Source organism: Xiphophorus couchianus, chromosome 18 (genome assembly GCF_001444195.1).
Source record: "Xiphophorus couchianus chromosome 18, X_couchianus-1.0, whole genome shotgun sequence".
NCBI lineage: Eukaryota > Metazoa > Chordata > Actinopteri > Cyprinodontiformes > Poeciliidae > Xiphophorus > Xiphophorus couchianus.
This window is the reverse complement of record NC_040245.1, coordinates 1,205,968-1,233,537: the sequence shown is the minus strand read 5'-3', so window position 1 is coordinate 1,233,537 and position 27,570 is coordinate 1,205,968. Positions and strand designations below refer to the sequence as shown.

The 27,570-nt window shown below is 42.5% G+C and overlaps 1 protein-coding gene across 3 annotated transcripts; it reads right to left on the bottom strand.

The window, feature by feature from the left end:
* Positions 1-105: 105 nt before the first annotated feature.
* On the bottom strand, positions 106-26,784 carry ece2b (endothelin converting enzyme 2b). 3 transcript variants are annotated; one of them, XM_028045229.1, is made up of 20 exons: positions 26,752-26,784; positions 19,617-19,703; positions 16,814-16,949; positions 15,447-15,662; positions 15,240-15,364; positions 14,298-14,444; positions 14,150-14,215; positions 13,718-13,906; positions 11,748-11,890; positions 11,130-11,244; positions 11,048-11,053; positions 9,134-9,244; positions 8,951-9,049; positions 8,745-8,822; positions 8,519-8,622; positions 7,695-7,805; positions 7,534-7,601; positions 4,695-4,885; positions 4,481-4,576; positions 106-3,218 (listed from the first exon to the last, which is right to left on the bottom strand). In XM_028045229.1, the coding sequence occupies exons 1-20, from the start codon at positions 26,782-26,784 to the stop codon at positions 3,042-3,044; spliced, it is 2,298 nt and encodes a 765-aa protein (XP_027901030.1). In that variant the 3' UTR covers positions 106-3,041. The 3 variants fall into 3 exon arrangements, with proteins under 3 accessions (XP_027901030.1, XP_027901033.1, XP_027901031.1); XM_028045232.1 differs by lacking the exons at positions 19,617-19,703; positions 26,752-26,784 and adding an exon at positions 17,412-17,750; XM_028045230.1 differs by lacking the exon at positions 11,048-11,053 and having other exon boundaries at positions 3,042-3,218.
* Between the last annotated feature and the right edge of the window lie 786 nt (positions 26,785-27,570).

Here is a 27,570-nt window from a genome sequence, read left to right as displayed (position 1 = left end):
CATTTCAAAAGACATGTTTCTTAAATTCTTTTGGCTTAAGTTCTTCAGTACTCAATGTCTCTGGTTTCTTTGGAGGCTGAGAAAAATCATAACTAGCAGTTATAGTTCATGAAACAATCAATATTTAATATTTTCATGCATAATTAGAAGTTGGCTTGGATTCAAACAACCAGCAGCAAAAGGCAATGTTTGGATGTTTTGTTATACAGTTAAAACTAACATTTATTTAAAAAAATAAACATCTGAAATCAGTTTTTAATTTTATTAAAGGGACACTTAAATGAAGCATTTTTACTTCACTTTGTTGATGTTGGAGGGTCTCTGTGGGATGCTGCGTGTTTAAAGAGAGAAAAGAAAAGTGATTTATTGTGTTTGAGAGAAAACATCTACTGCCCCCTTCAGGCCAGACAGGTTACAACAAGCAGCGTTGTTCTATATCAGTTTTGTCTCATTGACAGATAATTATACACACTGTGCCTGTAAGGACCATTGTAGACTCCAAAAACCCATCTAACTATGAGCGTATGAGCAGTCCCAGTGAATGGGTGAAGAAAAGGTTTCAAACACAAGTAGGTCCTCACAAACACAAATTCAGGAATATGGGCATACATTCTGTTTTAATTTATCTGGGAACCCTTTAAATCTGGAGCAACCCCAGACTCCTGAACTGAACCTGGCCCTGACTGAAAGCCCTTTAACTCAAAGAAGTGAGGATTGGATCTAACTTCCCAAACTCCCCAAAACGTCCCACAAGATGAAGACAGGTCCTCACTAGGATGGATGAAACACGCACATATCTTTGGCAGGAAGCAGCTTTCTTAAACAAATGAGATGTTGCACAGTAATGATGTCATCAGGAAGTGACAGAATGTGATGGTGTTATAACATCAACTAAGTTTTCTGGTTATATTTTCAAAGCCAAAGTTCCTGAACCGATCGTTAGAGGTAGTTTCTTCACTGAATGCTTCACACATCTTGAGTAGTCGGTAGGTAAATATTTCACGCTACACTCAACTCTTCTCCCTTACAAAAACTTTAGATGGTAACTACTTTCCTACTGTGTTAGTTTCCAAATGTCTCTCAATCCCACCCACTCCACCCTGGAGGACATCAAGCAAGTTATCACAATGCCTTCAGATCCAGTTGCATAACACCTGTTGTAATGAATTTGGTGCAGTCTTCATCCAATTCATAGACCCAAACTAGGTGGTGAATGAAAATCCTGACAAAGCTGCAATTGATGGCTCTCAATTACCACTGTCCTGCAACTTTTGTAGCCATGCTCCAACACACTTGAGTCAAATGACCAGTCTTTTACAAAACTTACAGACATGCCATCTATCCATCATCTTCTACTTATCTGAGTTGGGTTACATGGGATAACAGGACCAGGAGCAAACTCCAGACATCCTTTTCCCAGCAACATATTTCAAGTCATGCTGGGGAAGTCATTTGTAGGGTATACAAGATACACAGTCCTTTCAGTGAGTTCTGGATCTTCTGAGGGGTCACCTTCCAGTGGGACAGAACCAGAAAACCTCTGAAGAGAGGCACTAAGGTGGCATCTTGATCAGATGCCCAAACCACCACAACTCACTCCTTTTGATATGGGGAAGTAGTGACTCTATTTTGAGCACCCCCCAAATGATGGCGCTCCACACCTCTCTCTAAAGCAGAATCCAGCCACCTTACAAGAGGACACTAGTTCTGTGTCCATGTCTCATGACCATAGGTGAGGCTCGGAACGTAGATGAACTGGATGACGTGCCAGGAAGGTAATTCGGCCTTATGAGTCAGGTGTATAGGAGCACAGATGCATCCAAAGGTTGCAGGACAGTGGCACTCAAGGACTGGCATTGCAGACCCCTTGTAGAGAATTTGCTTCTCCCTTAAAGACCATGGTGAAGGAGTCTTCAGGATGTAGGCTGTTGAGTGCGGGGCATAGCAGCACTGTGAGTGCCTTTCCAAATTGGCTGTAATCCAGCCATGTTCCAATAGACCATGGAGTCTATCTTGGTCCTTATTCGGTGTGAAATTGACCCCCAGTAACACCTCAACCTCTCCAAGGGTTACGTCTTTCAGAGACTTTAGGTTTCATCTGTGAAATATCATTTCTTTACTGAAGCTCCAATGCTTGATACCTGCAGCCGTTTTTGTCTAAGCCACACTCTCTGGGTCTCATTTAACATTTCAACACTTTATTTTGGACTTTGAAGGCAACATTCTGGATCATGGCACATTGTTCCTCACAGCTGAAGAAATAAAAGTCACTAACCTCTGAGTTTAACATGAATTCTAGATAGAGTGGACTATAAAGGACTCAACTGTGAAACTGTCACAAATAAAATGGTGATTAATTCCACTTGGATTCAAGGTGACAGACAAACAAAAGAAATGAAATATTTTAAAATGGGGATCAACGACAATGAAAAGAAAGGCAAAACTCACATTTATGATTAAAGCCAAGACTAATGCCAATTACTGTCCGTTCAATTGGCCGTCAGTGGGATTAATGAAAACATTACATAGATCTTTAAACATTAAAGCGATCTGGTGTATAATAAAACCTCAAACTGTACAGATTGATCATTTAAATCCTCTGATTTCTTACAACTGTACTCATTCACCTCCCGACATCCAGCCAATCAAACGACAGCTTCATCACACAAAGGGAAGTTATGGGCCAGTTTGGTATGAGGTCATCACAGTGATAGACGAAGATACAGAGATCTCTCATACAAAATACAACCACAAATAACCATTAATATTAACGGTGATAAAGCAAACATCAGCAACACTGCCCCCCTCCAGCGGCTTCATCGCCATCGGTCCGTCACGTCTCTGAAGTCAAACGACGCCATTCGGTTTCCAGACAGGAAGTCAGTCTGATCGTCGCCGAGTAACTGATGAACTAAAGATTACACATGGGCCGCGAACGCAACATGGGGTCGTGCAGAATCTAAGACACTAAAACAGCGGCCAACGCGGAGATTGACCTGATTAACCTCTCCGTATCACCACCACCGGTCCTCTTCGCTCCTCTACCAGACCTCGCAGGGCTTCCCTGTGTTCATGGGCGTGCCCTTCGGACAGTTGAAGTGGCGGCTGAAGTCCGGCGAGTTGGCCAGAGTGCCGATGACTCTGTATTTGGGGGGACTGTGAGGGTCAGTCACCAGGCCTTCGTGAGCGCTCTCTGGTGTTCGAACCGAGCACCACACCTGAAAGAGAGATGGTTCATAGATCAGGACAATATATCCAACCTCAGATGACCAGCATAACTTGTAACTTATACTTGTTTTCTGTTTGACTTTCTAACTTCTCACATTGTTTTTAGTTGACATTGCCAACTTGTGACTAAACTTCATCCTGAACCACCAGGGTTCTCCCTCTCTCTCTCTGATTGGATCTCAGCAGGCCTATCTGTGGAAACTCTTAAAGTTGGCAGATGATACCTCAGTCAGTGATGAGTGCAGACTAGAGGTGGATCACCTTGTCTACTGTCGATCACTTCCAGTTGTCACTAAGATTGGTCTGAACCTGAGATTGTCCGCACACATCGACGCTGTTCAGAAGAAGATCCAGCAGAGACTAGACTTTCTGCAGCAACTCAAGAATTCCAATCTTACACACTGTCTGCTGGTCGTCTCCTCCATGGTCATTATTCATTATTGTTGGTCCATCATTGTGTGGTTTGGATCGTCCACAAAAATCATCCAGACTGCAGGGACCAGTCAGATCTGAAGAGAGGATCATTTGGACTGACCTTACCTCAATCCAGAACTTGAACTGGTCTAGTGTAAGGAAAAGGGCAGGTAGCATCTCTGCAGACTCCACACATGTTGGGCACAAACGGTGTAGTCTTTCACCTTTAAGGTAGTGCTGCAGAGACTGCAGCAGTCTCTACAGTTTATATTTGTTTATTGATTAACATTTGAGACAAGTATAACTAAAGTCAAATTGATAGTTTACATGACAAATTTACTTACCATACCAACTTTATTTATAAAGCACTTTAAAACAACCACAGCTGATACAAAGTGCTGTACATCAAAACACAACATAATAAAAAAAACATAAAATAAAAACTTACAGTTTAAAAACAAAAACATACAATTTAAAACTAGATCCCGCTAGGGTTGAAAGCCAAATAAAATAGATGGGTTTTAAGACGAGCTTTAAAAGTGGACAGTGAAGGGGCCTCCCCGACCTGCAAAGGCAAGTTGTTCCATAATTTGGGGCCCATGACAGAGAAAGCTCTGGGAACTTGACAAATAAATCTGATTCTGATTTTACTGAGGTTTCTGTACATCTCTCCAAATCCCCCAACACAGAATTTCAATCAAGTTAAGGACTGGACAACTGTGGCTCTTTTCATTTTCAGTCATTCTGCTGTAGATGTTTTGCTGAGTATCAATACCTGCATAACTCAATCTTACTGGAAAGATAAGCAAGTTTTTATTATTTTTTGGAAGAAACTCACCTGAGCAAATCCTAGAAAGAAGAGCTGGTCATTAGTTAGGTTGACTGCAGGGAGTCTCTTTTCTTCTCCATTTTTCTGGATCCATGATCGGTATGCCTTAAGAAAAATATCGTTTTATTTGATGATGTCAAATTAAAGCATGAACATTAACAAGAAAACTCAGCGGTTTGAGGTGCTTGTAGTATACAACGGTACAGCTTGTGCGCATACTGACATGATAAGCTGCTTTCAGTCCGCCGTTGTCAGCAATGTTTTCTCCTAGTGTCTGTTTTCCGTTGATTGGCTCTCCGTTGACGGTGTAGTGGTTGTACTGTTCCACCATGCACTCTGTTCTCTGTCGAAACGCCTCCACTGAGGAGTTCTGCCACCATGGCCTCAGGTTCCCCTCTTTATCATACTCCCGACCTGATGAACAAGAAGATGGTCTCAAATAGCCTGGTGTTGCATCAGAACTCTAAAACACAACATGCGCTCTGAATCAACTTCAAGCATTTTAGACTGAAACTCAGTCTGGACCTTAAGCACTGAGAACCAAGCTATGAAAGGGTCCAGGTGGCATGTTTGTCCTGTTCTAGCTCCAAATTTCTTAGAATGAGGGTTTCCTCACATCTCTGACTTTCACATCATTCATCAATCTCCTCTGGGAACCAATAAGGACTGCATGAAGGGAAGTCCAACAGCCGTACCCTCTTCTTCCTCAGCCGAGGGTTTGGGATGTGGTCAGACTTTCACTGGCGTCTGAACGACCCAATTCTGATCTTTTCACCGTATGTATCCAATAGTTTTCAAAGTGTCTGCAGTCTGAATGATCACGTCAAATTCTATCCAAATTTTACATTATTAATGTGAGACATGAGTCATAATTCTTCACCAGAAGAAACCAGATGCAGTAAATTCAGACACAAACAATTTATAATTATAATAATTATGAACTTAGGAAAAAAATCTCAGTGACATGCATCAGATCCCAATCCCACAACTCCTGGTCCAACTCCACATCCAAACAGACTAACAGCCTGTTTGGAGCCAAACTAACAGCCGTTGCTGTTAGCTTGCCTTTCTTTTTAATCAGTTTCCATCGTCTTGTTCTGATCTGGTGATCATGCTGTGGGCTCCCATTCCTGAATAACTTTAGAAATCCATCCATAGATGATAGCATCCATTATTACTGCCGTAAAAAAACCCGCTGCCGTGTGACATCCATGCTTGGTGGGTTGTGGGTTGCTTTGGGGTCGTGAACTGTTCACACAGAAGTCTGATTACAGCCGCATGTAATTAGTCTGACCAACCAAGCAAAAACCAAAAAATACAAAAATTGGTGCAAGGAAAAATTGGAATTGAGCATCAAGACTTGCAGTGTGGACATAACCACAGTCAAGAAGTTCTCATTGATGATACCACAGCCTGAATTGCAGGTAAAGAGATTTCTTTTCAACTACCATCAGATTGCTGAAGTGGAAAATTGAACAACAAAACTGATGTATAATTGCTTGATTATTTTGATGTTGATATTCGACAAAATGTAATGTTTATGCATTACAGTTTGTCAAATGCATGATGTTTTTGTGATGTAGAGCAATTTGAACTGCCTTGTTACTGAAATGTGCTATAAAAAAAATAACTGGACCAGCATAGAAATGTGTTTCCATGAAAACGTTTTTTAGGATTTAATATTTGTGTTTCTCATGTTTTTATGTCAGAAGAAGACACCGACAGGGTGCCAAGTCACTTTAATATTAACTTCCTAACTTCGGCCACCAGATGGAGCCATTCATCTTTTTTTCTTAAATGTTTTTACTTGAACTCTATTTACCGTACATTAGGACAATGTGCTCCAAGAAGCTTATGAGAATATTAGGAATTGACAATATTACAGTTATAGTCCAATCATTTCACCCTCTGGTAGACTTCAAGCTACCAGAGGGTAGTTGAGCTGAAATGGTTAAGAATTGCCTTTATTGAGATATATCTGGATTCAATTAGCAGGGCCTGTAAAGATTAAAGGAAACTGTTATTTTAACATGTTAAAGCTGTTTCATTTTCCACCTCAACCCAACTGTTCCCTCCAACTGCAAGCCAAAAATTCATGCTGCCTTTTCTATCCAAAGTTTTGGAGAAAGAGGTTTTTAATTGACTCCTAAACATTTTTAAAAACTTGTGACATGTATGAGGAGTTTCGTTTTTAATCTCAACCCTTTCAAGACTTTTTAAACAAACATTCTTATAACTGAATTCTCAAGGGATTCAGATGTTTTAGTGGCACAACTCTTTCCTGGTATGGGTCAGACCTCACAGGCAGGAGCCTCTCTGTTAATCTAAGGCAGTGGTCCTCAAACTACGGCCCGCCTCCACATTTGGTCAGGCCCCCTGAACAATACCAGAGTATTTTCATATATGTGCATTTTTGTTTGATAAGTTGGACTTTTGCAATAAAATAAATGTTCCTTAGTAATGAACATTATGTTTTATTAACTACTAGTTAGTAACTATTTTATACATGCATATAATTGACCCTAACCCTTTTTTTTATGTGGAGAACCCAGTGTTATTTGGTTATTATTTATTTCATAAATAGTGTTATTTCCTGACTTTTGTTCTCTGAAGAATCCAGAAAAGGTTATTTGATTGTGCTTTCTGAAAAACAATACATTTTTATGTTTAGCACTCTTACAATCGTCACACTTTTCTGTTACAAACTGACCCCGGCCCCCCATCAGAGAAGGGACAAGTTTTGTGGCCCTCACAGGAGAAAGTTTGGGGACCCCTGATCTAAGGGCTTGTTTGTCTTCCTCAGGGCTCCATATTGGGACCATCCACATTGCTGCCAATGGAGATGCACCGAACTTGGCTAGAACCCAATCAGACATTAACCGGCTACAGTGAGATCTGACAATGGAGAAGGAACTAAAGTGTGTTTTGGTGTCCTACCATGGATGCCCTTTTTGCTCAGTCTCTTCTTTTTTAGAGCAATAAAGTGAAAGGACAACATTTGTGGACTATTTCTAAGACATACAGGGCTTCAGAGCAGCAACACATTAGGTAGGTGTCCTTACCCTGATCATCAAAGGCGTGCGTAAGTTCGTGACCCATCACAACCCCAATACCGCCAAAGTTCAACGCTCTGAAAAACAAAACCATTTCATTCAGTTTAAAATATTTTGACAACAACATGAAGTGAAATTCTGAAGAAGGGTGGATGTGGAGGTAAACGGACTTGGGGTGGTCGTGGGCATAGAAAGGAGCTTGCAAGATCCCGGCGGGGAAGACGATGCCGTTCTTAGTGGGCATGTAGTAGGCGTTAACTGTAGGAGGAGTCATGCTCCACCTGCAGGAGGAGAAGAGGAAAAGAGGACAAACTGGAGTTAATAATTCAATCTGTCGGGTTTCAAACATTCTTCATTTCTCCAGAAGCAACAGTGTGCTAGTGTGTTTAAGTCCAGTTCTTGACCAAAACATCAAGAGATGGGTTTACAGACCTTCTTACAGATTTTCTACAAAGAAGCAATGCCTTTTAGATTTTCTTGGCTCAATTGAAGTCAGACCCTGATATGATCACAGAACAAAGGTTCATTTCTATGAAATGAGACCGGTTTCATATCAGCACAATGCTTTGTTACCTAGAAACCCAAGAACAGGTTTGTGGTGACCCATAAGAACTGAAACTGTGACTCTGCACATTGTGTACATTTTCTCAGTCCAGTTCCCGCTTCCATTCCTGGCTGGTTGTGTTTGCAGATAACAGATTTAATGGAAATCAGTAAACAGTCATCACTTAAAGATTACACATACAAAAATGAATTAAATCAGTGTGTAGCTGAAGGTTTTGCATAAAATGTTTTTTTTTTGTATTGTTCCTACTTTGCTGTTGAATTGGAATCAGTCTCAAAATAAGTCCAACAATCTGATGGTAATGGACTCAGAGTGTGTGTTCAGGTTTTATCAAGGTGTTCATGATTTTCTGTTGATGAAGCTACATAGTTGGGTGAAACTGGGTGAAAGGAGGATCTGAAAATGTTCTGAGGTGCGTTTATGGGTTACTGGTCTTTGTTGGGAGTCTTCCTCAGCTGGTCGGCCATCACTCGGGCTGAGAAGTTGTAGAAGTTCAACATGTTCTGGAAGAAACTGTCGTCCGACACCTCATACTGAAACAGAGCCCAGATGAAATAATGACACATCTCCAACAGCAGGGGGCAGAGGAGGTCCACTTTAACATCTGAACCAGAACACGAGTGAGCCATGTTCTGTCCGGACACCAGTCACTCACCCCGTCATAAACGTCGTCCAGCTCTTTGGGATCCAGGATGAACTCTGGGAAACCGATCATGTCGTAGATCGCGTCTGCCTGCCAAGAGACACAGACACCACCAGTACCTTCAGGACATCATGTCTCCATGACAACAACTCGTCAGGCAGGCATCATCAATGACATGTCTGAATGTTGTTGGTAGTCCTAAGACTCAATCCACATACCTTGTCCTTAGCAGCTTGTCGCGTCTCATCATCCATCCAACTGAGACGGTCGAGCGAGTATTTAAACGCAGAGCGGATCTCGTTGATCATCTCCTCCGCCTGATGGGACGAGAGCTGAAGTTAACCAGGTGGGACCTCCTGGACCAACCAAGACCAAGGCAACAGATACACACAGGGACTTACAATCTCTTTGCTGTGCTTGTCAAACGTTGCCTTAACAAAGAGAGCGCCAAGAGCGAAGCCCAGAGTGTCGTCGGTGTTCCCGATGCAGGTCTGCCAGCGTGGGGTGCAGGACTGCAAAAAGATGACCAGTTAGAACCGGCTGGAGCTAACTGAGGCCGACCGCAACCAACTGGAGCTGACTGCGTCCGGGTGGAGGTGGCTGCAGCCAGTTACAGGCAGTAATAGAGAAAGGTAGGGTCAGCTTAGACGATGTTCAGCCAAACCAGAGGTGAGGTCAAGCCTGCCAGCCTCTAAGAACCATTGGCATGCAGCGATGAAAGAAAAATCCAGTGTCCAAAACCAGTTTCAACAAAACATTCTTCACTTTGAACCACAAATGTGAAAACCCAAATTAGACAAGAATTAGAGTCCATTACAGAAGACTATGTCCACTGATGGACAGGAGAGGACTGAAGAGACCATTAAAACCAGGATGAGCATAGCCAACTTGGTGAGTTACATCGGTGGTTCAGGTGATGACAACCTACAGCCCCTCAGTCGAGGGCAGCTGGTCTCGGTTTGCTTCTCGATGAGGTTTCACCTCCATCCAAAGTGCTTCTACATCAGGAAGAGGTGAATTAGTCGAGTGACTTCAAAAACCCAATTAGTGCAAGGATCAGAACATCCCAATCCATAACCAATACTGAAGGAGGTTTCATGATGAGAACCATCTTCAGGAAGACCAGTTGCCTTGTATGGAAGCATGCTTCAGTGATTCCCAATCATCCAGAGGAAGATGATCCTCAGTGCCTGAGAAAAACAGCTTGAAGAGACACCGGGTTCAGCTGCAGCAGAAATGTTAGGACCAGCAGCAGACAGGAAGAAAGAAGAAAAGGTGGACTGGTTCTCACAGGCTAATGGGGTAAAAATGACCGTTTCAATTTAGGAACATGACTTAATTCAAGGAAGAAACGTCCACCTTCAATAAGCGACTAAAACCCAGGTCAGACATAGTTCATCACCTTAACGCAAAGCTGGTAAATTTAAAGTATACTGCTCAAAAAAATAAAGGGAACACTTTAAGTGTTAAACACCTGTTTAAGTGTTCCCTTTATTTTTTTGAGCGGTGTAATTCAAAATAATTCTAATCTCTTCTGACCAGTTAGAACCTAACAGAACCAGATTGAACGGGTCAAGGTGTTCCCAATGCAGGTTGGGTAATGGGAGAACTGGAGTTGAAATAAACGGAAAAAATTAAAACGGGACAGGAAACAGAACTGCTGTGTAAACAGTCTTTCCCCATTTCAAAATAAAAGCATAAAGTTAAACAGTCGATAACATTTCAAAACAATGTTGAACTTTCTTAAAGTGAATGTTTACAAAACAGCCAAGTAAAATAGAGATTTAGAATGTATGTAGAAAATGTATTTAGGGGAAGCTAAGTGAGCTAAAGGTTTTCAAAGCTAGCAAAAGTGCAAAACATACCTCTAAATTTTAGCTTCACATTTTATTATTTGGAAAAATTAATTTATGGGAAGCAACGTGTGCTAAACAGTTTCAATGTTAGATAAAGCACTCAACAAAATATTAGCTCCACCATTAGATTAGAGGAAGTCTACCCACCACTGCTTAGGACTTTATTTTGATATTACCTGTCAGGTTAAGAAGGTTGGAGCTAATTATTTACCACAGAATCATTCAACATCCTTTCAGACTTTCATCTCTGAAATTATGTTTAACTCCCGCTTTCCATCAAGAGCAGAGCTGAACCAGTGAGAACCAGTTACAACAGGAGAGAATCAAGTGTTCCCAGTAAATACAGAAGAACTGGACCAGTTGGAACCATCAACACACACAAGAAACCACTTTAAACCAGTTCGGTTTTTCCAGTTCAAAGCCCAGGGATGAGGATTACCAACCATGGGGAATTCCTACCTCCATCTGGAAGAGACAGGGCTGTCAGCAGGTGAACTGAGCTCAGGTGAGGTAGCGTTAGCATTAGCGTTAGCAGACGTACCTTCTTGGTGCCGTAGAGACTCTCCAGCAGTTTATCCTGAGCGTTCTCAAAGCGCTGATCCAAGGTGGCGACGCCCTTCTGGACCAACGTCCACATCATGTAGTTGTTCAGCAGACTAGAGGCGAAACGGCAGCAGGAACGTCAGCGACTGAAACACCAGGTAGAGCAGCGTTTCTCAAAGTGAGGGGCGCGACCCCATGGGGGGGCCGCAGGAGATGGTAGAGGGCCACAAAACATTGGAAAACTAATCATTTTAATCATAAATTTAATTTGTTTTTCAATCATTATAAAATATAGTTTGAGATTTAAAAAAATGATGGGATTAATCTAAAATCACATATTTTCTTATCAAGATAAAATTAGTTCTGCTAAAGCGCTACATCAATACAGTACAGCATGGTCTGATTCAACATCAGATTAATAAAGTTATAATAAAGTCTAAAATTTGAAGGTACAAAGCAGCATTTGTGGTAAATGGATGCAACAAGAAAAAAAAACAGTAAATTTAAATGTTTTGTACATATTTTGCCTGTGGATCAGAAGCTGTTCAGTGTTGTGGAGTGGAAGTGTGTGGTCTGGGTCAGAGGGCCGGGCCCTTCCAGGACCGGCAGCAGATACCTGCGGTCCGTCTTGTTGATGAGCTCAGACACCTGCTGCAGGTACTCTCTGGCGTACAGAACCACAGGCTCGGTGTCGTTCAGGTCCAGAGGAGCCAGGGAGAACGTCAGGAAGTCCAGCCAGTCCACAGCTGGAGCCAGCAGCTGCAAAACAGGAAGGGGCCACACTCAGCACTACGTTTCCCATGAGCCTCGGCTGCAGGTTGCCATGGAAACCAGACATGTAACGCTGATCCAGACTGCTCAGCAATATGAGCGTGCTGCAGGGCAAAAATAATCCCCGCTGAGGCAGAACCTGAACGTTCAGAAAAACACAAATGAGAAGGTTTCCTACCGTTTCCCACCAGCAGGAGGCAGCAGAGCTGGACCCAATTCAGACAGGGCAGCGGCCCAGGGCTGCAGGTTTTTAGGGGGAGGTGGTCACATAGACGTTTTCAAAATTTTATTACATTTGTTTTATTATTGTTCACAGATGCATGTTTTGCAATCAGGTGACTATTATTATAGCTGCAGTATGTGACTCATTTTTAAAAAATCATTTTTACATATTTGTGGAACCTGTTACTTTCTGTGAAGTAAAAAATGGCCGTTTGAAAATCAGGACGCCATGAAATGTGAGGAAAATCCCAACTGGAGATTTTAACAACATTTTAAGCCCGACGCTCTTAACTCTGAAAAATATCCAGGACATTGAACGCCACACAGTTAGCAATGACAACATGAGGTTGAGTAACAGAGCTAAGCCCCGCCTCCTGGCTCTGATTGGTTGTTTTCTTCAGAGGGAAGCAGCTCAGGAGGGAGATAAAATTTTTCACAGATTATTTCTCAAATTTTCATAACATGGTTTCAGTTTGAACAAACGTGTAAAAACTTTTTTTAAATTCACTTAAAAATACTGATAAATATCTACATTTATTTTTAAGTAAATAGAGGGAAATAACTATAAGCACTTTTAGGGGGTCAGATGCTGAAATGTGACGCATTTAATCTCCCATTCATCCGTTCACACCTGCTGATGTAGAACATCATTTACATTAATGTTCTGTAATTTGAATTAATAAAATAAGTTATTTAGTGGCTCACATTCTTGCTAGAGGTCACATGACTTCTGACAGATTATTGATCGGAGTTGTTTTTTCCCTGAGCTGCGCTGATGTTTAATCCCAATATTCTGGATTATTCTGATGCAGGACGGAGATTAAGAATCAAATCTGATCAGAATCTGCAGGTAAAGCAGCAGCACCACGGTCCAAAACAACCAGACCGACTCTGGCTTATGCAACAACCTGTTATCTAACAGATACAGGCGCATAGCAACGGCTCATGGCAACAGTCGCCATGGTGACCCTGAAGCATCCACAGGCCTGAAGGACAGAGGATGCTGCACGGCACAGAGCTGAAAACTCTCTGCTTTCCCATCAGATTAGAGATTAAATCCTGCAGAGATCAGAGGGAAGAAACACGACCTTTGACCCCAACCAATGGCGGCGGACCCGAATCAGAACTCAGTCCATCACAAACACACACACACAAAACAAAAAACATGAACTGGTTGATTCTGACTTACAGCTGCTGAAAAAAAACTAAAAATAAACTGGATTATATCAGATCAGTTCTGCTGCCGTCCAAACTGGAACCACAGGAGGGCGCTGGTAAACATTTATAGAAGGGGGAAGTTGAGTGGAAGGAAAAAGTGTAGTAGGAAAAGAAGCAACAGGGATAACCGCAGCCTTAAGATTATCAATCAAAATCCTTCAAGAGTCTGATGATTGTTCATAAAGTGCTGCATTCAGGCATATTCATAGAAAGTTGAATGGAAGGAAAAAGTCTGTTGCAGCCTTCAGCAGCAAAATCCATTCCAGAATCTGGTTGAGCTTCAGCAGGACTGGACTCAGAACCTGAACCACAGAACAGAACCGGTCCAAAGTTCTCTTTCATGTCATTCAGAACCAATCAGAACCCGGCTCTCACCTGCAGCTCGGCGATGGTGACCTTGTGGTAGATCTTCTCCTCGTCGCGGCGCTGGTCCTGCGGAACGGTGATGTTGGCCAGCGCCGTCTCAAACTCCAGGATCTGCTGCATCTGCAGCTGGGTGGTGCTCTTCTCTCCGCCCAGCAGCGTCCCCAGCTCCACCATGTAGTCCAGGTACGCCGCCAGCACCTGCAGGGCAACCACAGGCGGACCGGGTCATCAACCCAGTCACCGGGGATCACTGAACCACAGGCAGACCGGGTCATCAACCCGGTCACCGGGGATCACTGAACCACAGGCAGACCGGGTCATCAACCCGGTCACCGGGGATCACTGAACCACAGGCAGACCGGGTCATCAACCCGGTCACCAGGGATCACTGAACCACAGGCAGACCGTATCGGGCCACTGAACCCCTGCAGGGAGCCTCACCTTCTCGTTGGCCGTCTTGTTGAGGTAATAGTCCCGGGACGGAAGGAAGAGCCCTGATTGGTCCACCTGGAGAGCAAAGCAGCAGGTGAGCGGTTTTACCTGGAGGTCAGGAACTCGTTAGTCTACACGTCTGGAACCGTATCAGTACCTGGATGACGTTACTGTTAGAGTTCTTGGGATCGGTGCTGACGCCCACGCTGAAGAACGGCTGGGCTCGGTACGGACCCGACACCATCTTCAGAACCTCCATGAAGTTGTCTTTGTCCCACGGACCCGTCATGTTCCAGCCGCCGATCTGCAGACGGACCACAGGGTCAGAGGTCAGGACGGGTCGGGCAGACTGTGGTGTTTCACCACAACACCAGGATGGAAAGACGGCAGCCACTGTTACTGGAAGGGTTAAAGGTCATCTCCAAAATGACTGTAGACCATCATCCTCCAGAGAGAGGAAGACTACTGATCTTCATGGAGGTCAAGTGGGTCGTAATTTTAGCAATGCGGTTACTATGGAGACAGTTTGAATGGGCGGTTATCAGTGGTGGGCACCGCTAACTAAAAGGCTAGCTGTGCTAAGAGCTAAAAATAAATATTTGATCTGCTAATCTTAACGCATGCTTCCAACACCGCTAACCTCAACCACATTGATGCTAACTAGAAAAATGTATTTAGGGAACGATAAACATTTTCAAAGTTAACAGCAGCGCTAAGCTAGGAAAAGCAGAACAAATTTTTAACCTAAGAAATTATCCAGAAAAATGTATTTAGCGGAAGCTAATCGTGGTAAATATTTCTGAAATTTTCAAAATGCTGAGAAACTTTTTTGCTTAGCAATTTCCCCAGACATTTTTTTTAGTGGAAGCTAATTATGGTAAATGTTTTCAAAGATAGCAAAAGCACTAGCCTAAAATTACTTCTGCTACTATTATGGGAGCTAACATTTAGCTTAGCGCTTTAGATTTTATCCATAAAAATTCAATTAAAGTAATTCAGAGGAAGCTAATATTATCAAAGTTAGAAAGAACCCTCATATGCAAAACAGAAAAAGATTAGCTCCGCTATTAGCAGAAGTGCACCCTCTGCTGGCAGCTACCTTGGCTATCAGGTCTATGAGCGGCTGAGAGCCGAGCTCCTCGATGCGCTGCGTGTTGAGGCAGGACAGGTAGTAGGACTGGGTCTTCCTCTCGGCTTCACTGGTGCCATTGAACGTCCCGTTCTCTGCACAGAGGAAGAAAACCCATCAATGTGTTCACCTGGTTCTGGCCGGTTCTGACCCATTGTCTGTTTTTATGTCATTTACCCAGCAGGTGTTTGAGCAGAGCCTGGTTCTGCTCCCAGATGCTGTTGAAGGTGGACCAGCGCGAGCGTCCGTCCGGTAGAGGGTTCTTCCTCATCCACCCGCCGCAGGCGAACTGGTAGAAGTCCTGGCAGGGGTCGGCGCTGCGGTCCATTGCCTCCACAATCTGACTGGCCACAGTGACGCACGCCTCCGACAGGCACAGGCCCCGCCCACTGTCTGCAAGACAACACGGAGGGCAAAACGGTCACGGCTCAGAAGAGGCTGAACCCGAGGGAGAGGAAGAACCACGGAGGAGAACAATCAGAGGATGACTGAAGATACAGACGGGTACCACAGGAAAGAACCGAAGAGGTTTGGCAGGAAACAGGATGTTCTGCCTCTGATTGGTTCTTTTTCAGCCAGGGAATAGCAGGGAATACTCTGATTGGATGCAAGCAATCTGTCTGCGCTCAGCTGGTGGTGTGGCTCTTTTACTTACCCTTCAAGTTGTGAACACAATTTTAAAAAGTTGCTTTTATGTTAAAAACACATTAACATTTGGGTATTTTTGGCCCTACTGGGCTTATTCTGATTATTGGAAGTTGTTTTTTATATCTGAAGGTGGACTGCAAAACAATAGTGCCAAAAATCACACTTTAGCTGCCATGTGTGGCTAAAAACTTACATAAAAAACACCATTTTACAAGTTAGGACAACGTAAAATATGATAAAAATCTCATCAAAGCATCAAAAAAAAAGAAGCAGCAATTACTTATTTAATAGATTCTTTGAGCACCATCACATGTGAAAAGAGGCATTCAATGACCAGAATGAAATTGTTTTTCCACCATCCAGAATGTGGCCTTATAATGACCACATTCTGGATGTGGTCATTGACAGAATTTTGACAGAATTTTCTAAATATTTATGGCCTCAACTTAGAAAACAGTTTTTAACCAAACTTGTGGTAAAATTTGTAATTTGTGGCACCTTTGGCTTCCCATAGTGATCATTAGTTTGTCAGAGTTTAACGATCGCCAGAACACACATGGAGTGAGTGAGTATGATGTTTAAACGCTCAGCTGAGGGAAAAACGTGGGTGTTTCAATGCAGAGGAGACGCCCATGCCGTGGTACGGAAAGAAGAAAGGAGCAGAGAAAAGGAAGAGGAAGGATGAGAAGATGGAACCAAAACCAAGAATAGGAGGAGGAAGAGGAAAATAATCAGGCGTGGGAAAGAGAGGAGATCAGTCAGAGAGGAAAGGAGGAGGCAAAGGAGGAAAGGCGGAGACCGGAAAACAAGGAAGCTTTAGGAGGAGAGGATAAGGAAAGGGAGGAGGTGGAAAAGAGGACAAAAGGAGAGAGGGAGGGAGAGATAGGACCAGTTACCTGAGCTGAATCCCAGTCCCAGAACCACCAGGCAGGCGAACAGAGCCAGCAGGGCGGCCAGCAGCATGACGGAGAGCAAAACCTCCAGCTGGGTCCGGCGGCCCAGGATGTCCACACCTCCCTTCCTGAAGCCCACCTGGGACACAGAGGAGGCTTTATCTGAGGAACACCTGGAGAACACCTGTCCGATCTACAACCGTGTTTTAGGGCCATTGTAGATAGAAAAGGAACGAGGAGTAAATTTCTACTAAGAAAAACTCAATGAGAAAAAGAGTTTCAAAATCTAAAATGTCCTAGAAAAAAAAAAAACCTTCAGAAATATTGATATAAATCTAAAAAAAATTTCTTAAAAAAAAAATTGTGGAAATTTCTAAGTTTGTAAAGTTTAAAATTTGCAAGAAAAAAATTCTGAAATTTTGAGATCTCACAAATTTTCTAGAAAAACAAGAAAATTTATAGAGTTAAAAAAATCTAGAAAATTTCTTAGATTGATCTAGAAATGTCTGAATTTTAAAACTTTTTAAACTCAGAAATGTCTGACTTTTTTTCTAAAATAATTCTGAGATCTGAGATCTGACACCAAAGTCCCAACACCAACCTGTCCCATCTGAACTCCAGATCCCTTCCTCTGGATTTCTCTTGCAGTCAAACAGATTGGGGTCGAGACAAACTGTTGACTGAGCAGAAACCCGCAGAATGTTCTGTTTGGCCCTTTTGGGTCAGAAAGAGTCTGGTTCCTGATGATTATCTTCTGTTTTCTTTAATCCTGATTTCATTTGTTTATCCCGTCTCAACATTTTCTCTTTATCCATTTATCTCTGGTGTTAACGCTGCAGGTGAGCGTGTGCGTTCAGGTTTTAAATAGGCCATGCCCTCTCGTTGTGACATCACAACTCTGCTCCAGGTGGAGCTCATTTGGTTTTGTGCTCCTGCTGCTGATTTCTGTGTTTCTCTGAAACAGCAGAGCGTGCAGAACCACATGGATCCATCCTGACTTCCGGAGACGATGGAGTTAAAGTGATTAGAGTCTACTGGGATAGAAAACATTCGCCGCTGTAATCAGGCTGATTCGCCTCCACAGACTCATTTCCTGCAGCATTTAGTGAGAGCAGCTTCGGGTTTCTTCAGACTCTTGCTTTTATTCTGGGCCAAATATACAGGAATGTTTTCCTTCACTCTGACCTCCAGCATAAACAGAAGCTCCTGAACTCAGAATGATTCAGCATTGAGTTGATAACTGACCAAAGTTTTCAGAAAAATTATTTTATCTCAAGAGCAACTGGAAAACAGATTGCTGGTCTTAGCCCAGTAAAAATGACCAAGTAGAAATCTACCAGGAGCTTCCATTTATATTTAGTGGTTTTAGTTAATCTAGTTTAGTCTACACCAGCTTGGTTTACCTGAGATTAGCTTGACTGATTTAAGCTTGGTGTCACTTAGTTTTGCTTAACTTAGCTATAATTAGTTTATCTTAGTTTGTTTTTTATACTTGTATTATTTTAGGTCAAAATAACAAACTTTTGTCTTTTCTTGCCTTAATTTAGTTTGACAGGTTTATTTAGGCTTGGTACAGTTTAATTATAGTTATCTTATATTAGTTTAATTTATCTGTATTTAGCTTGTTTTAAAGTTTTAGTAAGCTAACATAATCTAATCAGTTTAGCTACCTGAGGTTAGCTTAGCTGATTTTAGCATGGTGTAGCTTAGATTATCTTATCTTGGCTTACTTTAGCATAAGCATCTTATGAATGTTGGCTTGATTTACTCGTGCATATCAAACTTAAGCTAACATAAGCAAAGATAAGTTATCTTACTTAACCTTTTGTTAGCATAGAGTAGCATAAAGCTATAAAACTGTGAATATGTTAGCCTGCCATTTTCAGAAAATGACAGAACCCAACCATCAATTTTTAATTTCTATTTTTCTATGAATGTCTAAATATATCTTGTTTAGTTTGTAGTTTTTGTTAAGCTAACTGGCCGATCAGTCGTAATCACTGTTGACATCTGGTTCAACAATAAGGCATATTTAAAAAGAAGGTTGGATCAGAAGGTTTATATCGGACTGAATAAAAAGCTTGTGCATATTTTCCTGTCAAATATTCCACATTTTTCCATTTTAAAAGCTTCTTAAAGCCCTGCGACAGACTGGTGACCTGTCCAGGGTGACCCCGCCTCTTGCCCGGAACGTTAGCTGGAGATGGGCACCAGCGACCCTCCTGACCCCACCAGCGACCCTCCTGACCCCACCAGCGACCCTCCTGACCCCACCAGCGACCCTCCTGACCCCACTACGGACAATGGTGTTAGAAAATGGATGGATGGAAGCTTCTTAAAAATGTTTTGTAGAGCACATTGAGCGAAACCCAACTGAGTTATGAAAAGATTTCAGCTGCAACCAAAAAGAAGGAGAAGCTTGTGTGGAAGATACACTATAAAACCCAAATTACACAAATTCTACTTAAACTTTTGCTGTTGTCAGCTGTTGTTGGGAGAAACTGTGTTTTCGTTTAAACGCCTGTTTTCCTATCAGGATTTATGATTTTCTGCTCTCTCTCTCTCACACAGAAAGCGTGTTTGTTTTCAGGGCCTGGCTGCACTCCAGGCCCCATACTACTATGCTGTGTTGGTGGCTGTGGCCCCCCGCTGAGAGGCCCCCTACTGAAGGGGGCCTCTCAGCGGGGGGCCCCTGCAGAGCTTCCTCCCTGCGAGGCCCCTGTCCGTCCGGACAGGACTTCAACTGGAAGCTCACAGGATCCCCCGTAGCCTGGCTCCTGTTTGTTTGTGCGGTGCGTTCACTGACCTCCACTCTGTCGGGAGACGAGGCTGCCTCAGCCGGTGTGTCGGAGCCCTCCTCCTCTTCCAGCGTAGCTCGCTTGTAGCTGGACATCTGCAGGGAGACAAACAGACCCGGGATCAGATCAGACTCTGTGCTCCGCTCCAGATTGCGTTTTTACGTCGATCCATTGTCTGTTTGCATCAGCCGGGAAGCTGGATCGCTCTACTGGGACTCGAACGCATCATCCCAAACAAACACTCTGGGTCTCTTGTTCAGTTTCCAGTGCAAATATCTCAGTTCAAATAAGATCAATCTAACTTACATTAACTTTTCAGCAAGATATAGGACTTTGTTTTAAGTAAAGAATTCCTTAATATTAATATTTAAAAAGTACTAGTTCTACTGTCAGATTATTTTACCTAGAATAAATTTTTTCCATGTTATAAGTGAAAAAATCTGTGGAACCACAACTTTTACATTAACATTAATGACTAATGACTTTACTAATCTATATGTGTATATATATTAATTTTAGTTTAGTTTTATATTTGCACTAGAAACCAAACAAAAATACTTGATAAGATTTTGTGTTTTTGCAGTGTTGTCAATGTTTTATGTCTCAGCTATGTTCTAAAGGTCAGGTTGTACCAGGTGAATTTTTCATTTGTCCTTACTTCTTTAAAATGGGACAACAGTAACTCTTTCACTACTCAGGCTGGCCAGTAAAATTATATTTTTTATTTATTCATAAAGATTTTGACTAAAATCAGAGCTCCATAAAACCAGAAACTTTTCGAGTGAAGTTACACGAAGCCCCTCAAGCTGAGAGTAAAACAAAGTACACGTCAAATAAAACTGAATTCCACCTTTTCAAGTCAAACAATCCGGCGGTAAAATGTTAGAGGAGATTTAAGTTTACCTTTGTGTATTCACAAAGTTTTCAAAAGTTTCCATCCCCTTTTGTTGCGTTCACAAATCAACAAAGCTTGGATTTTATGACATAAATGTGTTTCTATTCAAGTTGCATTTTGAGTCTGAATACTCCAGTTAATGATTAATCGATCACTAAATTAGCTGATGATTATTTGCTTAAGTGATTCATCTGATTAATCGCTCTGAATCAATCACAGCTTGTTTTCTTGTCGGCTATCAGTTTGTTGTTGCTTTCTTGGCTTTTTAACTCTATATGTAAATAATTTAGCTCTATGTGAAGCTGTGGCGGCAGTGAGCGGCAGTGCGTGGCCTTGGAGGCCTCGGCGGCGGCAGCAGCTTGCAGAGCACACTGCTGCAGCAGGCCCTGCAGCACAGCTTCCCGTTGGCCTGCAGAGCGTCGGTGTCCTGCAGGAAACAAAAGGTTTCCAACTGTTTCCTTCCTCAGGACCCACACTGAAACCTGTCTCCCTCTCTCTCTCTCTCCTTTTGTGTCACTTGCCCCGCTGTGTTCTCTTTAATTGATGACGCACGCAGAGTGGGGGGGTCAGCGATCAGGTTGCCAGGAGATGGGAGTGTGTGTTGTCTCTCCCTGTGAAGCCTGATGTCATTGTGTGTGTGTGTGTAATTAGATAATGTGTGTGAATCATCTCCATTCAGCTCTAATGGAGTCCTCTGCAGCTTATATAACATCTGTCTGTCTGCTCTTTGTCCCCTTCCAGCCTCCATACTCTGACCTGAGACAAATACGGCAGGAAAAACCCAAGATCTTGCAGCTCTGAGACGCCGGAACCAGATCCATCAGGTTCTGGTGCTAAACATCTACAGAAACCAAAGTTTTTCCAGCTTTTCCAAAGTTATAAAAACTTACAGATCCACCTACAGAGGAGGAAGAGAGCCATTTGGAAAAGAGAAGTCCTTTTAAAATCACAATTCTAACTTTTGATTTCAGTAAATTAAAGTCAAAATCTTGAGTAAATGTAAAAAATTCTGAGAAAAAGTCAAAACTCTGAGAAAAAAAGTAAAAAAACCTGTGGAAAAGTGAGAATTCCCTTTCTTCCATATCCATCCACATGTAAACTCTATGTAATATAACTAATAACACTCATTAATAAAAACTCTGCCCTAAGTGGAGATTTGAGAATCCTTATCTGTGATTACGTGTCTACGTTGGAAACCGGACATGTAGAGGTCACGTGTGCAGTCTGCGACATATAATGCACCGCTGCTGATGTCACATCAGCCATTGTTCATTTCCAAACCTGTGAGATGGAACGGAAAGAAAGAAATGGCGATAGTGGACGATATTCACAGAGAAAAACAAAACTAATGTCTCAGATGATCTCCGACTTCCACTGGCCTCCCTGGTGGTTTGGTCGCACAATGTGACAACACGCAACACACCGACCGATTTCAATCACCACCACTCAGTCAGATGGGAAACTTAAAAAAACTCCTCAAGATCAAAAGTGAGTTCAGAGTAAACAAACATGGCCGCCCATGGCAATAATCAGTGGACAACAATACAAAGAGATCTTGGATGATCTCCAACTTCCACTGGACTCCCTGGTTCTCCATGGCAGTTGGCTTGTTTTTTTTGTGTTTTGGATTGCCGTCCATGTTTCCGTCTCACCATCTGATTGGCTTCGCATCACATTCAACAGGCTGCATTCTCGTTTGACCTTGGGGGAATACCACATCAACAGATTTGGTTATTTTTAAGGTGATCAAGGCGTGTATGCAATCACACATATATAAGTAGCTGCGTAAAGGTGAGCCATATAATTGTGGAGCTTTGGCTCTGATGGAGAACATCGCCAATGGAAGGATGAGAGGGAGCGATTGTTCAGAGATCATACTGATCTGCTGGGAAATATTGATGATGGTTTATGAGCGTTTAGATTGCTCACACTGATCATCCTGGAGCTCTGAGCAAAAGAGCCGTGCAGTACAGGTACCAGTACCGGTCCAGCTGGAGTCATCCTTCAGTCGAGCCGCCTGCTATGTGAATGCGCCTTCTGGACATGAAGCCTCTAGTATTTAGAATAATCGTCTACATTCCCACTCAGAGTCTCTCTGACTGTCTTTAAATCCGGCTGAACGCTCTGCTGCTCTAACAGCCATTTACAGAATCTCTTTATTTTTAATTTTTTAATTTTGATTTTTTTTTCTTTAAAATGTATTTTTATTTTGTGAGGTGACATTATGTGTCCTCAAAGCACCTTTTAAATAAAATATATAATTGTTACTATTATAAATACTAATACTGCTACAAACAAGGACGTTGCTATGGTTACTGCTTCACGCAGCGGCAGACTTCCGGGTATTTATACTAATTTACATTAATATGTATTTATGGAGGCGACAGGCGGAGCAGCAGCTGCTCTGTTTCCCACAAATCAGGATTTATAAAGGAAAGGTGCGCAGCCACGGCTTTATGCATCTGGGTTTTTTTGTGCGCCGCACTTTTCTACATTTTTCCGCACAGCAAGTTTTAGTGTGAAAACTGCGCAGTGTTTTATGAATGAGGCCCCAGATCACTTGAACACACGGCAGGAAGATCTAAGATCATCTCTTGAACAGAGTGAATGAAGTTGTTTTCCAAAAGTTTTCCTAAGTTGTTTTTGCCAGTTTATTCATGGCGTTTACTTGTTCGAGTTGAGCTAACTGTCTGTGAACGTAAGAGACCTGGTTGGGCTTCATAGATTTACAAAAGTTTCAAACAGCTAGCATAGAAACCGGGTTCAAGTTCACACAGCACCACGCTAAGTCATCAACGTCTCTGTTGATTTATGACATTATCCTCCCTGCCATGTGCAGCAAGAGTTATTAAATTAAATTAAAATATGTCAACAAAGCAGTAACGCTTACAGTTTAGTTAGTGCCGCCATCTTGCTACCATGTTCTCCAACGTGTTGTGTAACTCCCACTGACACAGGCTGGTTTCCCCAAATTGGCAGAAATGGGCACCAAAGTTCAAAGGTATCCAAACTCAAACCAGTTCAAGAATGAGAGTTTGTATAGTGGAAATGTACGGAAGCCTTTAACTACCAGATACAGGAGCAGTATCTCATTATAACTAGATTTATATCTCAAGAAAACCAAAAATATTTTCTATGTTAAACAAGATAGACCACAGTAGTAAAACAGAAACAACTCTTGGACTTTTTAGAAGAAACGGGGTGATAAGAAGGAAAGTCTTGGCGAGTCTCTTAATGGCTTTTTAACAAGTTGTGTTGTGATATTTTTATATCTTGTTACATTGAGAAACTTGTACACTACAATGACATGAAGTTGTCTCATTTTAATGAGAAAGTTTCTCATTGCATTGCTACTGAATTTATTTTCCAGCTGTAGCAGTTAAATGCTCCCATAGAAACACGCTGTGAGTTCTTGCCCAACATCAGTGTCTGACCTCAGAATTGGTCAGAAACCTCTCTAAAAACATGTCAGCATCCCAGAGGAGATGAAGCTGTTGGGTGTCAGTAGAGATCGTGTGTGAAGGCAGACAAGCAAAAGGTTCTGGTTCTGTGTCTGATGGTGGATCTGAAGAGAAGTTGTGATGAGAACTGGTTCTGAAGTTGCAGCTGAATGGATCCCGTGCTGCTGCGTGGCTCTGTTGGGAAATATTTTTCTCTCATGGAGATGAGTTTTAATATCATCACCAGAAACAGACAAAGCTTGATTAGATTGAGTTTATTAGCGACAGTCATGGGTTTATGTGCTCCTACTGCCCCTCCGGTTCTAATGAAACCAGTCCCAGTTGGTCAGTAAGGGTTCGGTTCATTTCCTGAACCTGCAGGCAGAGACTCGTTGAGACGGTGGAGACGGAGCCTGAACGGGCCCGACAGGTTGTTCCGGTAAGCTCTGCAGGTTTCTCTGCTCTCAACATGTCGCCGAGCACTGATTCAGGAAGTTTCATTTCCTGCTGGGAACGATGGCTTTAATTAGCAGGAACTCCATGGAGCGCCGCATCTGAGAGGAACGCATTAACCTCCTGACCCGAGGACCTCAGGAGGGAGTTAAAGCTTCTCCTGGGGGAGGGAGGAGCACAGCAGCATGAAAGTATTGCTACCCTCTCTGTGACACGTTCACCAAACCTCAGAAGTCAAAGCTGACCTTCTCTCTGCAGAGAATGAGTAAGAGAAGCACAAAGAAAGTTTCCAAACCCTGAACTGAACTGTGATATGGAATCAAAACAACATTTTTAACAATGTGTAATCTGAAAAGTGTGGCATGCATTTGCATGAAGCTCCTTTTCCTCCTGACACCCCGACATAAAACGTCCTGTGTAATTAATTTCTAGTTCACATGGCAAAATAATTGAGCAGATTTTCTCCTTCTAAGGACGCCGCGGTTTAAAACAAATTTTAAACCAGCTAAAATTAAACAACCAGAATCCAGCTGAGTTAGACCTGCACAAAAAAACGTCAGGACACTAAATGATAAACTGGCTTGCCATATTTGGAGCTTTTTTTTTATGGTGGAAATCTTGTTGCCACAAGCAACAAGTTCACCGTTGTTTGTCTTTTAAAAACAGATTTTACACCAAAACAGCTCTCAGATAGCATGACCAAAATAATTTATCACAACTTTACTGGGGCCCCCGGTACGTTGGGGCCCCCGGTACGTTGGGGCCACGAGGCTGCAGCCTGTCCTGCAGCGCTGATGCTCCACAGACACAGCTTCATGTTTAAACCAGATGAAATATTTTCCACAGTAATATCAGCGTTATATCTATCAGTGTCAGAAAGAAGGATCCTGTCCAACATGCAGGTCATCTTGGACAGCGAGTCTCATCGGCTCCATGACTTGCTGGCTGGACACAGGAGCACCGGCAGCCACAGATTCATTTAGCCAAAGTGCAGCACAGAACGCCACAGGAAGTCATTTCTGCCTGTTGCCATCAGGCTTTATGATGCCCAAGTTTGTGCTAATTGATAAAAAAAAATTTCTGCGCTCACTTACAGGTTATTTATTAATTAATATATTGCATGTGATTGTTCTTTATTTATTTATTTATTTATTTGTTTATTTATATCCAGTCATTTTGAAATTATTACTCTGAGGTATATAGATATATTTACAAACTTTGTATTTATTACCTAAGATGGAGTAGCTTTCAACAAATAAGCAATTTCCCCTTGGGAATCAATAAAGTATATTCTATTCTATTCTATTCTATTTTATTCTATTCTATTCTATTCTAAACGGCTGCTGCAGGAATATTTACTTTAACAGGATGTTTCTGCCGTCATTGATGGCTGTTTCCTGCATCGTCTCCGACCGTTTAATGAATTCTCCAGGGAGTTTTATTTCTTCTAGCAAAAGAAGATTTTACCATTTTAAGCTAAATTTTCTTAATATTTTCAGCTCCTTTACATCAGAGACATTCAACAGATGTACAACCACAGGCGTTGAGAAACTTTTGTTTAACTTTTCGTGTTTTTTTAAATTTGATGTTATGTCTTAAAGTACAGATTCTAAAATGTATCAAGATGAGGAATAAAGTATTTTAGAGAGAAATGAAAACATTCAGCGAGTGAAAATCTGTTCATTATTTTGAAAGTTTAAAGTTAAAACCTTTTCATGATCGTAGGCTTATATTAATGTTTGTAATAAAAATATCAAATAATGAAAAGATGAGTTATTTGTATTAAATACACGATAAAGACACGGTTTTAAGTTTTAATGTTTGATGCTCCTGGAGTCCCACCTGGCCAAGTGTTTGGACTCCTGGAGTCGTTCTGGATCTATTACTGCAAACAGCCGTTTTTATTCAGATCCACTTCCTGCCAGCAGCGAGGAGGTTCTGGTCCAGTTTGAAACCAGCCGAACCGGTTTGTCTCAGAGCCTCGGTCCAACCTGGAAACCAGCAGCTGGACTTCCTGGAGCTGGACTTCCTGTGGGAATGTCCTCCAGGTCCTCTGGTTCCAGAACCAGAACCAGAACCCGTTCTGCTGAGGAGACCCTGCAGGAAACCATCCCAGCATCACCTGAGACTCTGCTGAAGAAGGTCAAGCTCTAATCTGACGTCATCTAGCTGCTCAGTGACGTCACCGGGAAGGTGATTACAGGCCGGAAGCTCCGCGCTAATCAATCTCAGTGACTGACAGCTGATCAGCATCCTCAGCGCGTGCGCTGTGACGGTCACGCGGGCCGGTGAACGCGTGCGTATCTGCGCGTGCATGTGTGCGCGTGCCGGTGTGCGCGTGTGCGTGTCTCTCACGGTGTTCCGGAGGTCCTGCAGCGCTACGCTCATCCTGGAGCTGCGAGCCGGAGAGCAGCGCGCTACGGCCGGCCCATCCTCCCCGGGCTGTCCGCCTGTCCGCTGCCTCCGCTGGGTCGGTGTGTCCGCCGCTGCCGCTGGAACAGAACCGGGATCGGGACCGGGAGCAGAACCGGGACCGGGATCGGGATCAGGACGGGTTTCTGCTCTCTCCTCTCCTCTGCCTCTCCGTGACTCCTCAGACCCCGCCCAACATCCAACCAGCCGCTTCCTCTCACAAACAAACACACCCCGAGACACACGGGGACTGACGTCATCACACGGCCTACGTCACCTCCTCCAGCTCCCACATCTATCTATGTATCTGTTCTGGTTCTGGTGGATCCGGGTCAGTTGGATCTATGCATTGATGGTCAGAACCTGAAGTTCTACTGAGGTTCTAATTTTTTCATGTTTTTTCCTCCCAACTTTCCTCTTTTTTCATTTATTTATAATTTGTTATTTTTAGTTTATTGATTTAATCTTGATTTTATTCCCTTCATTCTGACCTGGAGTTTGTCCTATTTAAACCTTTTTCTTCATACTATATTTTTATTTATTCATTTATAATTGAATCCAGACTTTATTCCTGTTTTTATATCCTGATTCAGTTCTGTCTTTATCTGTTTGTTCGTTTATTTTCACATGCAAAGTGATTTGTTTTAGTTTTTATTCTGTTGTATTTTTTCTTGTTTTTATTTTTTATATTCTTGGTTAGAACCTGATTTTATTCTGATTTAATTCTGATTTAATTCTGATTTTCTCATGTTTTGCTCCATA